The 17,908-nt window shown below is 39.8% G+C and overlaps 3 protein-coding genes across 3 annotated transcripts in view; 2 read left to right on the top strand and 1 right to left on the bottom strand.

Annotated features, from left to right (window-relative positions):
* The window catches only part of tango6 (transport and golgi organization 6 homolog (Drosophila)), a 34,752-nt gene extending 33,979 nt beyond the window's left edge, over nucleotides 1–773 (top strand). The window contains exon 18 of the mRNA XM_017466691.3: nucleotides 6–773. Within this exon, the coding sequence (XP_017322180.2) occupies nucleotides 6–182 (177 nt within the window). The 3' untranslated portion in view covers nucleotides 183–773. The remainder of the gene's footprint in view (nucleotides 1–5) is intronic.
* A 2,087-nt stretch (nucleotides 774–2,860) lies between these two features.
* has3 (hyaluronan synthase 3) lies at nucleotides 2,861–11,620 on the top strand. The gene is made up of 4 exons (XM_017465159.3): nucleotides 2,861–3,601; nucleotides 7,222–7,851; nucleotides 9,841–9,942; nucleotides 10,072–11,620. The coding sequence occupies exons 2-4, from the start codon at nucleotides 7,222–7,224 to the stop codon at nucleotides 10,999–11,001; spliced, it is 1,662 nt and encodes a 553-aa protein (XP_017320648.1). The 5' UTR covers nucleotides 2,861–3,601; the 3' UTR covers nucleotides 11,002–11,620.
* A 1,837-nt stretch (nucleotides 11,621–13,457) lies between these two features.
* On the bottom strand, nucleotides 13,458–17,146 carry chtf8 (CTF8, chromosome transmission fidelity factor 8 homolog (S. cerevisiae)). The gene is given in 3 exon segments (NM_001200367.1): nucleotides 13,458–14,122; nucleotides 16,182–16,299; nucleotides 16,940–17,146. Coding segments are annotated over 3 exon segments (375 nt in total). The 5' UTR covers nucleotides 16,963–17,146; the 3' UTR covers nucleotides 13,458–13,888.
* Nucleotides 17,147–17,908: the final 762 nt, after the last annotated feature.

The raw sequence follows: 17,908 nt of genomic DNA, 5'->3' as shown, positions 1-17,908 counted from the left end.
TGCAGGTTCTAGGAGATGTTCTTTTGGAGCTGTATCGCGCTTTGAAGTGGGTGGTGCGCTCTGACTCTGATGAGGTGGCTGTACTCCATGCGCAACTGGCCCTGGAAGAACTTGATGATGTCATGAGGAAATTCATTTTCCCTCAGCAGAAATTTGAAAAGAAGATTGTGGTTTTGCCCTGACTCTGGATACCTGCAGGGCTAAACCTAACATGTTTCTCTGGCATAAAATAAGAGATTATAAAATAAGGAATTCCCACTACTCATACTCTCTGAACTTTGGGCTTTTGTCATCAGACACAGAGGTCAAAGAGTAGAAAATAGAGAAAAGCAAAAGACTGTGAGATTGGTCTTACTTTGCACACATGACTGAACAGCAATCTGCTCAACACTATGTATGTAGTTCCTGTGCCCCTCACACCGCCCTTTTACACCGCATGTAGAAAAAAAACAGGGTTTTGACACCACTGAAAACAAAGACGACGCAGGCCGATTCATTACTCCATTTATTGGTGTTCTTTAAAAGGGCTGTACATGCTACTGAACCTTTCGATGCCCTTTAGCTTCCAGGATTGGTGAAAAAAATGTGAAAATTTGTCCTTGATATATTGCATATATCTGCTATAAATTAAATTTAATGTTTTACAGGGAAAATTATTTAGCACAGTGAAATAAATGTTTTTTTTTTGCTTTCCTTGAGCACCATGAGTGACTATTACCTAAGACAGACTGATGTAGAAGATGCTTATAATTAAACATATTCATTTTATAAAATTAAGCATTAATGTTGTGTTTTCCATAAATAGCTTAGGTTGACATGTTTAATTACATTGGAATGATGCATGCAAATGAGAAACATATTTCATATTTCAGTTGAGGAACTTCTGTATTAGCTCTAAAGACACTCCTAGAATGTGAAGCTAGCTACTCTCTCTCTCTCTCATATATATATATATATATATATATATATATATATATATATATATATATATATATATATATATATAATGAATTTGTATTGGGTAGCTGCTCATGGGAGCTCTTGATGTGCAGCCCAAAGAGGTTGGAAGAAAAAAAAAAACAGACCTATCAGAGAGATAGCAGAAATTTAAAAAGTGGCCAAATAAACAATTTGGTACATTCTCTGGTGAGCTCAGCAACACCAGAAGGACTGGAAGACCATGGAAGACAGCTAAAATGGATGAATACAGAATTCTTTCCTTGTTGAAGAAAATCCCCTTCACAACATCTAGCCAAGTCAAGAACACTCTGTAGGAGGTATGTGATACTTTGTAAAAGTCTACAATCAAGAAATGCCTCAGTGAATCTAAATACAGGTGGTTTACCTCAAGATGCAAACCACTGGTAACACTCAAGAACAGAAAGGCCAGATTAGACTTTTATATTGGACTGCTAAAAAAAAAAAAGATAATAACCTGACCAGTTCTGAAGTGTTTGGACAGTTGAAACCAAGATTAACTTGTACCAGAATGATGGGAAAAGAAGAGTATGGAGAAGGAAAGGGAAGGGCTCATGTTCCAAAGCATACCACATTATCTGTCAAAGTGGAGGAAGTGTTATGGCATGGGCATGTATGGCTGCCAATGGAACTGGGTCACTGGTGTTTATTGATGATGTGACTGCTAATAGAAGTAGCAGGTTGAATTCTGAAGCGTATAGAACTATACTTTTTGCTCAGATTTAGTCAAATGCTGCAAAACTGATTGGACAGTGCTTCATATTAGAGATGAACAATAACCTAAAACATACCACAAAAGCAACACAATGGCTTCTCAAGGTAAAGACATTAAATGTTCTTAAATGTCCCATGACATCAAACCAATTGAGCATGCTTTTCACTTAGAACAAAACAATAACTGCAAAGGATTTGCATCCAAGTATTTATATATATTTTTATATATATATATATATATATATATATATATATATATATATATATATATATATATATATATATATATATATATATATATTAATATTAATATTTATTATTGTTAGTTTGTCCAAGTACTTTTAAGCCTACAAAAATGCAGAGACTCTGTATAAAATGGCTGTAATTCCTAAATGGTTAAAGCAGCAATATTTTTGTTAAACCCCTTTAATTAAATCTGAAAGCTTAATTTCGAATCCATTGTGGTGGTCTACAGAGGCAAAATTATAAAATGTCACTGACCAAATGCTTATGTATTTGACTGTATATAGCTACAATAAATCAAATATATTGATTGTAGCTACCTTCACATTCAAGGAATATCCTTGGATCTAAACCATCCTGGCAACATACAGAGTACACCATATGGGATATACAGAATGTTACACACACACACACACACACACATATATGATAGAGAGAGAGACAGACATCCCATATGGTTTACAGGACTATGTTGCTAGTGGTTTAGATTCAAGGACATTCCTTGAATGTGAAGGCAGCTATGATGCCACTGCACATCATTAAGTTATCAGTGGCACTCAGGATGACCTCCTCCTCTACTATGATTTATGTTCTCCTGCTGCCCAGCCATGAAAGAGCTATTACACCAATAACCTGCTAGCCGTGATGCACTGGCTGAAAGAAAATGACTTTTATTCTTGAGAAATGAATTAAAAACATGTCAAGTATTTTTTGGGGGCAAATGATGATTGTATTGTATGATGGTATTACCCAGATATGAACATTTGGGGAGTGAACGGTTTACAAAGGGTATATTGACTGTTATAGCATACTACACATCTTCAACCCTCCCCCCATCCTCCCCCTTTTGCACTCCAATAGTCTCTCTCTCTCCCCTTTTTTCTTCATTTTCTCTTTGGACCTGCAGGCTGTCGGTGGCTAGGGCACAAGATGGATAAATAAATAAGTGCATAAAGGAAGCATTGAGAAGGGGTCCGCCCAAATGGTTCTGAGTCTTGTGGTAGCTGGCTGCACTGCAGAAAAGAGAAGCAAAAGGAGACAGAATGCAGAAGTGAAGATGAGGATAGGAGGAGGAAAGGACACGAGTGTGCTTTGCAGAGAGAGAAAGGAAACCAGGACAGTGTGTTAACAGAAGGGGGTGCTAAGATTTGGGTTACACTGCGTTGCAGAGATGCAGAAAGGACAGCAGCTTCCACTGCAGCACAGTGTTGACTAAATAAGAGAGAGGGAAAGAGATAAAGCACCCTCACCATGCAGGGCGCTCTTTCCGCATGCATGCATGCTGGAGCCAGGACCAGGTGAGCCACAAGCAGGCTCTACCACTCTCAACCTACCCGTCTACCGACACTGCCTTCTCAACTGAGAGGCCTTCATGCCTCAGGAGTGTGCAAGACGACAGGAGTTAAGGAGGAGGGAGAGAAAGGGAGAGGGAGGAGGAACCAGAGAAGGAGGAGACCGGGGTGCTGGATTTTTGGATGAAGGAGATCCTGAATTAAGAGCTGCTGAAATAAAGATGTAGTGTGAGCAGGAGGCAGAACAAGGAGCGTGCTGTGCTGCAGTGGAGAGGAGTGTGGTAGACGCCGGGTGAACACACCCCCACTCACATATCCAGCAAGACTCTCCCTGGACAGAGAGAACTCACCGTTACCGCCGCAGGGCTTGGAAGGTATGGAACTCAATTGGAGTGCTTATGTGTGTGTATTGTGTCTGGATGTTAGGGAGCAGAGGGAGAGGGGATTCTATTTGTCTTCATACAGGAGGGAGGAAGGATTGAATTTGTCTTTATAAAGGTTATGTGTGCATGTGTGTTCTGCGTGTAAGAGAGCAAGAGACTCAGAAGATGTGTTTTGGGAGGTTTAGGGGGTGTGCACTCAAAACTTGCACAAATAAGTTTTTGTATTAGTGTGTTTACACAAATAGAACAGGAAAAGGACCTTGTGGGCTCTAATTGCTTTTACTGAATGGTTAATTTTCTCTGAGATAGACTGGCTTAGAACTTATTGAAATCTTTGTAAATGTGGTAACATGCATGTCTCTAGACTGGCTACATTTACAGTATACATGGTGCACAACACTTTTTTTTTTTTTTTTGTACTTTCCTTTATTTCCCTTTAAAAACGCCTCTGAATTCTGTTTGAAGATGTGGGTCCTCTCCAAGGAAAATGCAGCCTGCTTTACTTTCTATGTCTTAAGAGACTTATTTAACACAAGAGTCTGGCGGCCTCAGGAAAAAGAACCTCCTGGGATTCACAAGCAACTAAACTAGATTATAACACTCAGACAGGCCTTACACATATCCATTCATTAACAGGGAAGACCAGATGTGGCTGGTCTTTTCAAAGCTTTGATATGATTGTGTATACCTCAATAGATGGATTATGGGGTACTATGGGGTATCTTCTGCTTACACACTTGGTTGGATTTCAGTCAAACTTTGATTACTCATTCGCTAGGTTGAACTTCATTCATTCCCACTGATAATGTACTGTGCACATTGGCCTAATTCATTAATTAAGCAAATGTATTGGTTCTGTAGAGGGTGACATATTGTACATCGCTGTAATGAGTGTGCCTCCTAGTGGTAGGAAACTGTGCTCTCAATCAAACCCTTTCATGAAGGAGGCTTGTTCATTATTATATATTTTTTTTGTTTAATCACTGTCAGCTCTGTATATATTCCCAATTGAAGACAATATATCTTTGTAGACTCTGTAGGTGATGAATTTATTTTGATATTGTCAGGCAGACAGGCAGGCAGGTCTAAAACCATGGTACTGACAGAAAGGATCATAACATTCTGAATCTACAAAGGGAGCTATTGAATTCCCAACCGAAACACCAACCACCAACACACAGGGTTCTCTACATTCCATTATGCTCTTGTCCTCAACCCTAACCCTGAGGAAGAGCTGTAATCCTGAAACACTATGCCCTTCACCTGGGACCACATCTGCACTGTCTGGGTGAGATAATTACTTTCTTCACTATACTCGCTGCACCTGAGCTTGGAATATACTGGTCTTCTGGGACAATAATGTGTAGATGATGGACTACTGGGTTCATGGACAATCACTGAGGTTGTTTTGTTGAAAATTATATGTCTAGAAAATATTATATGTATATTTTTTCTGCCTATATCTATAAACAGCTTTAAACAACCTCTCAATTATATTGCCTTTCTGAAAGTTCAAAGGCTTAGCTTTGACTTCTGTTTGTGTTGGTTTCTGTAGGCTACTCTTTTCTCATCGTCACATACATCCGTGTCTCTGTGTGCACAGCCTTTGGTGAGAGAATGACTACTGAAGTGTACTTTAGATTGTCATGAGTCTTTTCTTTTCAGACAGTCCCCTGGACTAAGAAACCCCCAATGGAGCAGGCCCTCTAATTAGGGTTACCTCTGATCCTCTGCATGCAGCTGTCTCTCCAGCCTAGGTTCAGAGAGCTGGTATTGTTAAGTTTGGATACTTACAACTAATGGAGCAGTGTCAATTAGAGTTTGGTCAATGGAAGTGGTTGTTTTTCAATGAAAGCAGTTTTTTGCTGTGTGGGCAGAGGGTGTAGGGATGAATTAAGGGAAAATTGTTTTTTGTTCAAACCATGCCTGGCTGTTAAATAAAATCATTAACCTGAGGGGGAGGGAAACTGAGATCAGTTTGTTCATTCAATAAGCAGGAAACCAATATTCAGTAGTTGCTCAGCTAACAGATGAGACACTATAGTCTGGTCCAAAAGTATTTGAACAGTGCCAATTTTTGTCATTTTGCCTTTGTACACCATCACAATGGAATTAAAATGAAGGAGTCAAGATGAGCTTGAAGTTTAGACTTTCAGGTTTAATTCAAGGGGTTTAACAGAGAATGCTGCATTAACCGTTTAGGAATTACAGCCTTTTTCTTGACATAGTCCTCCATTTTCACAGGCTCAAAAGTAATTGGACAAACTAACATAATTATAAATATAAGGTTTATTTTTAATACTTGGATGCAAATGACTGCATCCAAGTATTAAGTACTAGAAACCCTGGACATCACATAAGTGAAAAGCATGCACAATTGGGTTGAGGTCAGGTGACTGACTTAGATATTTAAGAACATTCCATTTCTGTGCCTTAAGAAGCTCTTGGGTTGCTTTCACTGTTATGTTTGGGTCATTATCCATCTGTACTGTGAACGGCCGTCCTATCAGTTTTGCAGAATTTGACTAAATCTGAGCGGAAAGTATAGCTCTGTACTTAGAATTCATCCTGCTACTTATATTAGCAGTCACATCATCAATAAACACCAGTGACCCAGTTCCATTGACAGCCATACATGCCCATGCCATAACACCTCCTCCATAATGTTTGACAGATGATGTGGTATGCTTTGGATCATGAGCCCTTTCTCCATACTCTTCTCTTCCCATCATTCTAATACAAGTTATTCTTGGTTTCATCTGTCCAAAGAATCTTTTTTAGGTTTTTTTTTTCTAGCAAAGTCTAACCTGGCCTTTCTGTTCTTTGTTTGTTTTAGCCAAAACCTTTTCTTGAAAGAGAGAGACTAGTTGGCTAGATGTTGTGAAGGTGTTTTTCTTCACCAATTAAGGAATTCTGAGATCATCCACTTTAGTTCTCCTCTGTGGTCCTCCAGGCCTTTTAGTGTTGCTGAGCTCACCAGAGCATTCCTTCTTTTAAAAAATTTACCAAATTGTTGATTTGCCTCCTAAAGATTCTGCTCTCTCTCTCTCTCTGATAGGTCAGTTTTGGTTTTTCAGCCATAATTATGGCCTCCATAACTTGCATTCTTTGGACTGCATATTGAGAGTTGTTCAATGTTCCCATGAATATCTACCAAATACAATTTCAACTCTTGGAATCAAAGTTAATGCAATGATTTTTGTTAAACCCCTTGAATTAAAGTTGAAAATCTACACTTCAATCAAACAGTCTTGATTTCAAATACAACCAAATAATGTGGTGGTACAGAGGCAAAATTCTGAAAATTATTATTATTATCCAAAAAATATTACCACAGTTATTGTGATAATAACAAGAGAAAATACTTGTCAGCACAGGTCTGTCACTACTGAATTCAACGCAAATGCTATTTATATCCTCCTCATCCTCATTAGGTTCAACGCATACAATAAGCACCATAACCTGCTTTGTTTTTTGTAAATCATATCTGAAGAAAATAAAATTTCATGGATAAGTGAGTACTTTTCCACAATTTCTCAAGCCACCTTCTCATCTCTCTAATCACCCCCATCTTTGCTTTTCATGTCTTCTTTCTCACCCTCTTTCTGTAGATGCCCTCTCGCTGTGGAACAGCGGTGCGGATCTTCATCACCACTCTATTTGCAGCTGTGGTGCTCTTTGCCATCCTGCTGGCCTATGTGACTGGCTACCAGTTCATCCACACTGAGCAGCACCACCTTTCCTTTGGCCTGTATGGTGCCATCCTGTCACTACATCTGCTGCTGCAGAGCCTCTTTGCTTACCTGGAACACCGGCGTATGCGAGCACCTTCACGGCTACAGCACCTGCACTGCACTGTTGCTCTTTGTATTGCTGCTTACCAGGAGGACCCGGACTACCTACGCAAATGCCTGCGCAGTGTGCGCCGCATCTCCTTCCCCACTCTAAAAGTGGTGCTTGTTGTAGATGGTAACCGACCCGAGGATGCCTACATGATGGACATCTTCCAGGAGGTAATGGGGGGAACAGAGCAGGCTGGATGCATGGTGTGGAAGGGGAATTACCATAGCAATGGGGCCAAAGGCACAGGTACAGGCTCAGTGAATATGGAGGAGGCTATTCGGGTGGCCAGGATAGTGCACAGCTGCCGCTACTCCTGCATCATGCAGGAGTGGGGCGGGAAGAGAGAAGTGATGTATACGGCTTTCAAAGCACTGGGGAACTCTGTGGATTATGTGCAGGTGAGTCTTAGTCTTAGAAATGAGCTTCACCGAACAAAACGTTGCTACCTTCAAGGCATAATTATGAGCCATTGGCTATTATCATCATTGACAGTGCTTCAAAAACAATTCCTTATTGTTAATTTTACTGTCACTGTTAATTTAAACAATGGCTCCTTCTTTTCCTCTTCTTCCTACGATCCGAAGCACTGTTATATGGAGGTCAAAGGTCATTTCATTGCCTTGTCACCTACACTCTGAGAACACCTGTGTGTTGTCAACAACTTCTCATTGCAAAGTCCAACCGTAGCTTGCAAACATCTGCCACTCTCAGTCACAGGCATTTCTAATTAGGTAGTTTAAAAACAAACATTAGTTTTGACTTTACTTTAAAAGTAAACCTTAATTTCTGGAATCCTCTGCGAAAGTGCATTAGGTGCCATGCTACAGGTCATTGTGCAGAAAATAAGTACTATTTATTATTATTTATTTATTTTTTAGCTTTTCTTTGGGACCTTCTGAATACATCACATATTTTCTTGTTATGTCAAGTTCAACATTCTGTCATTATCATTATACAGTTGTAATCAAAATTATTCAACCCCCACTGCAAATCAGGTTTATTGTCAAAATGTACAGGCTTTCAGCTGTTTGCAATGAACAAATCAAACAAAAGCAACTGAAATAGTTCAACACAACAAATGCTTCATATGGTTTCTCCAAATTCAACTGAAAATGCAACTTATAATGACTTCTCCAGTTTCAAAATTATTCAACCCCCTGAATAGAATCCCTCACAAGTACAAATATGTTAAACAGGTGTTGTCTCAAGCACACCTGATGCAACTAATCAAGGGCTTCATTAGTTGCACCAGGTGTGCTTGAGCTGAAACACATGAAATACCTGAACTGGCCAGGGGCTAAAATACATAAAATACTTGCACAGTGCAGAAAAAGGAAGCTGTCAACAGCTGCAACCAGATTTCTGAGAAGGCAGCTTGTGAAAAACAAGGCAGCTTGTGCAAAAGACCTGCAGCAAGACTTGATGGCAACAGGCACTGAGGTTTCAGTTAGCACAGTATGGAGCATACTAAACACAGAAAGTTTCCATGCCAGAACTCCAAGACATACACCACTACTGACCCAAAAGCACAAGAACATTCGGCTCAAAATTATATAAATAAGCCACAGAGGTTTTGGGATTCTGTTCTGTGCAGCGAAGAAACAAAACTGGAACTGTTCGGCACGATGGATAAGCGGTATGTCTGGAGGAAGAAGAATGAAGAAAGAACACTCTGTCCACAGTCAAGCATGGTGGTGGCTTGGTTATGCTCTGGGGCTGCTTTGCATCCTCTGGCACTGGAAACCTGCAGCATGTGGAAGGCAAGATGGATTCATTGAAGTATAAGGAAGTCCTAGGAGAAAACGTCATGCCATCTGTGAGGAAGCTGAAGCTTGGGTGTCATTGGACCTTCCAACAGGACAATGATCCCAAGCATGCCTCAAATTCCACTAAGGCTTGGTTGCAGAAGAAGTCCTGGAAGATTGTACAGGGCTATCACGGTCACCTGACTTGAACCCCATAGAAAATCTCTTATAGAAGGTGGTTGCAGCACACAAAGCCAAAAATATTACTGAACTGGAGGCCATTGCTCATGAGGAATGGTTCCTCAGGAGTACTGAAAGATTCTTCAGGAACGCTGCCAAAAGCTGGTGTCTGGCGAATGCATCTCATTTGCAGCAGGTCATAACAGCAAAAGGGTGCTCTACTAAGTACTAAAGATGCTTGCCATGAAGGGGTTGAATAATTTTGAGACTGAAGAAGTCATAATAAGTTGCATTTTCAGTTGAATTTGGGAAACCCACCTGAAGCATTTGTTGTGTTGAATTATTTCAATGGCTTTTGTTTTTATTTGTTCATTGCAAACAGTTGAAAGTCTGTAAATTTTGACAATAGACCTGATTTGCAATGGGGGTTGAATAATTTTGATTGCAACTGTATGTCTGTAGGTATGTGATTCGGACACAGTTCTGGATCCAGCCTGCACAATTGAGCTGTTGAAGGTTCTGGAGGAGGACCCAAAGGTCGGCGGAGTAGGAGGAGATGTACAGGTGAGAAGACTTTGTAGGGTAAATTTCACCATGTAACACCTTGCTGTACTCATGACTAATCTTTTAGTTCCACATTACCACAGCAAGAAGTCATCCTCAAAATTAATCCCCCTTCCTGATATGTTTCAGATACTGAACAAATATGACTCCTGGATATCTTTTTTAAGCAGTGTCAGGTACTGGATGGCCTTCAACGTGGAGCGTGCCTGCCAATCGTACTTTGGCTGTGTTCAGTGTATCAGTGGGCCTCTGGGCATGTATCGCAACTCCCTCCTCCAGCAGTTCTTGGAGCCCTGGTACCACCAGACCTTCCTGGGCAGCAAGTGTAGCTTTGGTGATGACCGGCACCTTACCAACCGAGTGCTCAGCTTCGGCTACAAGACTAAGTTTACTGCACGCTCACAGTGCCAGACTGAGACACCTACTCACTACATCCGCTGGCTCAACCAGCAGACCCGCTGGAGCAAGTCGTACTTCCGGGAATGGCTCTACAATGCTCTCTGGTTCCACAAACACAGCCTCTGGATGACCTATGAGTCTGTGGTCACTGGATTCTTTCCCTTTTTCCTGGTGGCTACAGTAATCCATTTGTTCTACCGTGGACGGCTGTGGAATATTCTGCTGTTCATGCTAACAGTTCAGCTGGTGGGAATGGTGAAGGCCACCTATGCCTGCTTCCTAAGAGGCAGCCTGGTCATGATCTTTATGTCCCTCTATTCCCTGCTGTACATGTCTAGCCTCTTGCCAGCTAAGATCTTTGCCCTGTTGACAATCAATAAAGCAGGCTGGGGCACATCTGGGAGGAAGAAGATTGTGGTGAACTTAATTGGGGCTGTACCTGTAACTGTTTGGGCACTTCTTTTGCTTGGTGGAGTAGCTTACACAATTTACTGTGAGACGCAGGAACCTTTTAGTGAAACTGAGAAGGTCCTGCTCATTAGCGGGGTCATCCTCTATGCCTGCTACTGGCTTATACTTCTGGTGCTCTATTTGGCTATAGTGGCCAAGCGCTGTAACAAGAGGGAGGAGCAGTATCACCTGCCCTATTCTGAAGCCTAGAATGCCTTAACAATGTTGCTGGGTAAACTATATGGGACTGGTTTGAATCAGTCTTCTACCTCTTTGGTGCTAAGCTCATTGTCACGTTGGGAAATTATGCATACTCACATCATTTGCAAGACCATGGAGCTTTTCCCGACCAGTTGAGATATACCGCTGACCTTTGAAAAAGATACAATTGAGCCGTGCAGTATTTTTGCTTCTTAAATATAGAGCATAGATCAGAGGAAATTTTCCATCATGGTGCTGAGCTCACACCATCATATGTGAATAGTGGTTTGGGTGCTTGGACTCAAATATGAATCACACTGTGGTGAAATGTGTACTGTTTCTGTGAAGAACCCCATATTAGTCACTGCAATTCACTTACAGTGAAAATGATCTTTTATAATTTTCATGAAATTTGACATCATTTGCCATAGCTTGAACAGTGATTTGAACAAATGCAGTACTAATCAATATTCTTTTGGGGTTTTTACTATACCAAAATTCATTGAATTTAATTTTATTTCATTTGCTTCAGGATTCTTCAGGAAACATTATTTTATGCCGTATTGGGAACAACCAAAGAGTCTTTTAAGGTTTATTTGCTTATAATTAATCATACACCACAAACATTTTCATACTTGTTGGTACTATAGATCCAGTTACACATTGCGACTAAACACACCAACCCCATTCTCCTTAAGAAGAACTGCATCAAGCTTGACTGTGCAACCTGAAACTTGAATGTGCAAAAAAATTAAAAGATATTGTTTGTTTACAAGTTAACAGTAATGTGACATTTTATTAGCTAGAATTCCTTTTATATATTACTCTATTTCTTTTCTTTATATAGATACAAGATTAGTAAAGTACTCGTTAATGCATATCGACTTCATATTAACTATGTAATTTTTCATACCAGCAAAAGGCTGAACATTACAAACACCCTAAAATAATGATGTTTACATGCAATTCAGTTAATTAAATGTTTATTAGCAATTGTAGAATTACAATATGTTAAATACACAAGGCTTTGCATTTACGTTTTGCCCTCTGTATGCCTAGAGTCTGCACAAACGCAAAAGTAGCAGATACAATGTTATAATAAATATAATGATTTTGGACATTTACTGTACAAAATCTGCCCCTTTTACTCTCCCAATACCAGCATGTGGATTTACTGATTTATTACTTAAGCACAATATCCACCTCCTGTTCTGACAACACACTCAGAGAGGAGCAATAATCTCTCGGTAGTGTGTTATGGTGTACATTAAAGAATTTATGCAGAGAAATGATGAATCCATGAAATGGCTGTCTGCAGAACTGCTTCTTATAAAGACAATTCCAGAGTTAAGTTCTAACATCAAGTGCGACGGTTTATCCTTGAGTAACAGACAGCCGATATGCATATAATGTGTACACTGTTCATGGGCACATATGAGGTTTAGTTGTAAAATGTGTAGAGTAGGAATTAAGTAAATAACTAAAACTTCTACATGCTTTTCAGGAGAGTTTTCCAAATCACTATAGAAAGGGACATTATTAGGCAAGTTGGAGTTTATTAACAAAATGAAAGCTTGCAGGACATTCTATAATGATGGAGCAGAAATAGACAAATCACAAGCCTGGATGCCCAGGACGAGCAGCTTTTGTCCCAGCGTTATTTTTTTTTTGTTTGTTTTTTTTTTTTTTAATGTAGTGGTCTACATTTGGTGAGCTGCTGATACAGAGCTCACCAGCATTTCCCCCCTCACATCCAGCAACCACAGAATGGTCTCTGAGTAACATTATCTCAAAGCACATCCCTAGTTAATTCACTAACTAAATAACTTGCAAGACTCTAGTTAAATGATTTTAGCTACCACTTTTTAAGCCTAGTTATTTAGGTTTAAGGGCAACCAAAGCATAGTACATGGAAAACACATTGGAGCTTGCCCAATGAGCTAGCTAATGATGTTATGTATAGTCTGGATGTTATTGCAACTGAAATATACAATGCTGAATGTAGACACTGATCAGGTCACAGTCAGTCAGATAAGGTGGATCATGAAATTTAATTTCTGTCCATTCAGTGTGCAGGATTAATGATTATTCACTAATTGTTCCAAATAGTTAAAACTTATTTAAATCTTTAATTTTAAATATCTACTGTACATGTCTAACATAAACCAGTGCAAAAATACTGACATCACACATTTTGTGTTGCAGTTCTTTCATCAGTAGACAATAGCATTTTTGTGAGTCCTGTAAAATAAGTACCACATCATGATGGTTGTTTAAATGGTTAGAGAAAGTGTGATCTATTTTAGAAGGTCTTGTGAGTTTCAACACATTTGGGTCGTAAATGATTATGGGTTAGTAAACTGTTCTATTATGCACTACACTTCTGTGCAACGCTAATGACAATGTACACCATTAAACTTTCCTTTCATATATTGTGTAAATGCATGAGAACCCCAGTCATACTGTTCAAACTCATTTACATTTATTGTGCAACTTGTTAAATATGTAAAAATTTTGTTTTTTTTAAGTTTTATATCAATATTGCAACATTTACTGTTTATTTTTGCAGACCTTTATAACACCTGCAAATTGTTTTTATGAAAATAAACTTTTTCTCTGACTCTGATCATTCTTTGTCCTAGAAAACGTACCTGCGTCACGTCTATTTTTACACTGATGGTCCAAAACATCACACATATCCAAACAGGATTTGCCCCAAAAGAATGCCAGCAGTCCAATTTCAATATTTAACATCTATCCAAACCTCACAGAACAGTCTTGTATTCAAAGCGTATCATTTGGAAAGATTTTAAGACCACATTTTCTGAAACTGTTGTACTTAAGAAAATGAGGGTAGCTGACACCATGAATGCCCTCAGTATATACGTTTTGGCCATTAAACCTTCTTTGGCACATTAGTAATGATAGGTTTAGGACGCGTTTTAAAGATCAGCTTCTTTTTGATAATAGCAGAGACAGTGTAGGAGGTAGGCTTCTCCTGGCCAGTTTCCATGGCTACCTCATCCTCCTGCGGGAGGCCAGAGTGCTTCATCAGGACAGCAAAAGGTTTCTCCAGTTTGACCTGTTTCCCATACAGGATGTGATGTCCCACAATCAGTATTGGTACACCCTTTAACACAAACAATGGCAGAACATTGGTACCCCACAGAGTAAACGTTTTTAAACACTTGTGAATATGTATTGGTTTCACCTTAAAACTGCTGATTAGAAGTCCAACAGAAACATTCCCAAAAGCCTACATGCACACTTCTGCAGTTCTATATCTTCCAGGAAATTTAGTAGATGGGAAAAAATACCCACTTTAAAAAACGATGTTTCAGTTGGAGGATCATCTCTATTTTCATCACTACTTACGTCACAGCGCTCCTGTATGCTCCATTCAGATTGGTCAGAAGTTGTTACTCTAATAAATGTTCTATAACAACACAGCTCAGACAGTAGCAATTCTAACACCTTATCATTTTAGTGACTTAAGGGCTATTAGGACAGGACTAGTTTTATATGGGGAAGTGGGGTAATATAATAATTACCAGAGCTGCTCTGTGATTTTAATCCTGTGCTAACTGGTCATGCCAGTTATTTTTCCACACTGCGCGTTCCCGTGCTGGTGAACATTACAGCGTCTTTTACCTTCTATAAAACAGCCTGTAAAAATAACCCCAGGTTAAATTAATCCCCTGCAAATGCACTCTCTGTAGTTTTTTAGGTAATCAATTCGTTCTTGACATTTAATCTGGTCACCAAACGCCACTTTGACAGAAAGACATTTATCACAATCTTCCTGAAAAATCTCCTCCCAAATGGATTGATTATGTACCATTTGTTCACACAGAGTTTGATAACGTTGTTCTCCCCAGACTGAAACTAAACAAAGTTTCAGCTCTTGTCCAGTTGTGGCTTTTCTTTTGCTTCGTCGGTGCACACTGAGGTGCAACACCATGTTATGTTTGACACACGGCTGCTGTGATGGGTCGTCTGAACGTAAACAACAAATAAACGCCCATTTCGGCAATGTATACAGAAATTCGCTTATCCTGTGCGAATTGATGATAAATATCACTGACGTCTGTAGTAACAATTACCCGACAGTCAAACATCCTGAAAACAAATCCTGTCCGAATAGGGCTTTACACAATATGGAACACACGCCCCATAATTTTTTTAAAAATGTGTGTAATCGTTGGTTTGGTAAAGTTCTCTGTGAAAACACATTTGTTTAGCATCAATGGAATGACTCAAAAGTGGTAAAGCTGTGTAACTAAGATTTCTGACAAGATCTTCAGGATGGACGATTTTTTTTGTAACATGACAAATTGAATTTTGTGTCTTGTTAACTTCAAGAGAGGACAAAAGAGAGACTGGTGAGGGAACAACTATTTATAGATGTAACAGGAGTGTAAGTGATAATTCAGTCCCTCCAGGATTTTGCGATCGCAGAAATGAACACAAAATCAAGGAAACTCTGCAATATTCGCTGGAGCTCGCTTTTAAAATTTTAATTACCACAGATTTTCTGCAGATTTGGGCCAAGACTCGTCATGTGACATCATCACAACGCACATTCAAAAGCCGTCTTCAATTCACGTGCGACGAACATGAGTACAGCTAAAAAGGTCTCGTTTACCAACAAACATCACTGCGAAAGACCGCACAACTGCAAATTTCACCAATTCAAGTAGTTTTTCACAAAAAACACCGCAAAGTTTTGAAAAAAGACGCAGCAAAAGCAAGCATTTTTGGCTGCAAAAACCTCTGTGAAATCCTGTATGGGCTGATAACAGGAACCAACTTGTTTTGTGAATGGTCATTAAATGTAACCACAAATGGATAAAAATTGCATCAGCTTTACATACGGTTTTTAAGTTAGTTTTTTTTTGCAAATTGTTGTGGTAAAAGAGGAATAAAACACTTTGGGATGGGCTGTTATTGGAAAACGAGCCATTTCAGGGTGGTAACATCAAACGCCCCATCATTCATTACTTTCCAATAACAGCATGCCACATTGTGTTTTATTCCTTACATGTGTAAAGAGTTTCCCTCTTTGTGTGTCGATATATAAAATTGGCAACAGATATAACATAGAGGTCAGAAATGCAGCGCAAGTTCCATCATACACAGTAAGTGTGTATAGTTAGTGGTACTCATATCATTAGAAGTTCTTACTGTACCTCTTTGGTGTAGTGCAGGTCCCCCATAAGATTTCCAGCCAGTCCAGTGTCATGTCGTGACACTGTCTCACCCTGTAACTCCACAAGCAGCCACTCACCAGGAGACTCTCCGCTTTTACTGAAACACACAAACAGCAGCTTAGCTACACAACATATATTGTACAGCTGAGCGCAATTTACATCCTCCTTGGTTTCACAATGGAAAATGCACTTTTATGTTACAACCGATCTAACACGAGGAAACAAAAGTTAATGTTAAAAATGAAATACATGCATGACCTGCAACAAGCCAAAACATAAAGCAAAATGAACAGAAAAACAGAGCTGTTAATCTGATGTGAAGTAGGCTGTGTGTGATACTGGCAAAGTCAGACAAACAACCAGAGACGGATTATTACAACTTGGAGAAGCCAGTTTGAAGGCAGTAATAAGGCAAAAGCCGACATACAATTTATTAGAGAATAGTTAGCACCTTCTGAATGTATTTATTTATTTACTGTTTAAACACTATTTTCCTGGAGGGTGTAAATCCGTGGTCACCAGCCCTCTTCCTTGAGATCTACTTTCCTGCAGGTTTCAACTACAACCAAAATCTAACACACCTGTTTTAGTTGATCAAGAACTTCTTAAGATAATGACTAGATGATCATGGCTGGAGCTAAAGTCTTCAGGAAGGTAGATCTCCACTGGTGCAGAAACATCAACGCTCTTTGCTGTCTTAGTAACTTACATTTCTTATCAACCTGTTTAAGACCTACCTTGAGATGACTATTTGAACCATGTTAGAACTGCTTTATGAAAACACGAGAAGAACAAAAATAGGCTGCAGTTCAGTCTCAATGTGTGGGAGTAATGCAGACCAAACAGCTGCTATGATGAAGACGTCGGTCCGAAGAATGATTGAGGTTATCTTTCTTTTGGTAGTTCTTTCGTGTTTAATAAAGAAAGGAAAAGTTCGACAACCACTCTACAAACCAGCTAACATAACGCTGTCAGTTTAAACTATTCTTCGCCCTCAAGCTTCCCGCCAGTTCGAGCATTTGCTCAGATTTTCCTTCCGTGAGCCTTCCTGTAATTTCAGAATAAAAGCCAACAGTACGCTATTTTCACCACGAGAGGGCAGCAGTGGAACACCGAGCACCCCAGTTCCAGTCGCCACTGCACGTTACGGTTCAACTCGACTCGACTCTGCTCGCTTTTTGGGGTATTTCCACTGTTGATAGTACCTGGTACCTGGTACTTTTTTAGTACCACCTCGGTCGAGGTTCCAAGCGAGTGGAGCCGATACCAAATGTGACGTCAAAAACCTGCAGCTGACTGACTGTTCAGAGAGAATCTGCACTACCAGCGTCAGTGGATTTGCAACACGGGATATCAAACCTGCTGGTTTAGATTTTTTTTTTAAGCAACAGTGAAAGCAGTATCATTTGTTCACACGTAATGGCTGTGCTCAAAATCATGCCGTGGTCAATAAGCGAGGTGCAGATGTTCTTCTCATTAATAGCCGAGTAGAGGATCCAACGCGAGCTGGATGGGGCAACGTGAAATGAAAAAGTCTATCAGGAAGTGTCCCAGCTGTTGGCTGTACATGGCTACCACAGGACCCAGTGTAGGGAAAAGCTTAAAAAAAAACCTTAAAAGTGAGTACAGAACCATCGAGGACCACAACAGTCAGAGTGGTAAAGGCGGCACAACAATGCCGATCAGCCTATAATCCCATCCATGTT

Source organism: Ictalurus punctatus, chromosome 4 (genome assembly GCF_001660625.3).
Source record: "Ictalurus punctatus breed USDA103 chromosome 4, Coco_2.0, whole genome shotgun sequence".
In the NCBI taxonomy this organism is placed as follows: domain Eukaryota; kingdom Metazoa; phylum Chordata; class Actinopteri; order Siluriformes; family Ictaluridae; genus Ictalurus; species Ictalurus punctatus.
This window is presented reverse-complemented; position numbering and strand designations above follow the sequence as displayed.

Bases quoted from the DNA above. Each gene is read 5' to 3' on its own strand.
- has3 (XM_017465159.3), top strand. From the start codon at position 7,222: ATGCCCTCTCGCTGTGGAACAGCGGTGCGGATCTTCATCACCACTCTA. The intron at 7,852-9,840 runs GTGAGTCTTAGT...GTATGTCTGTAG, and splicing joins ACTCTGTGGATTATGTGCAG to GTATGTGATTCGGACACAGT. The intron at 9,943-10,071 runs GTGAGAAGACTT...GATATGTTTCAG, and splicing joins GAGTAGGAGGAGATGTACAG to ATACTGAACAAATATGACTC.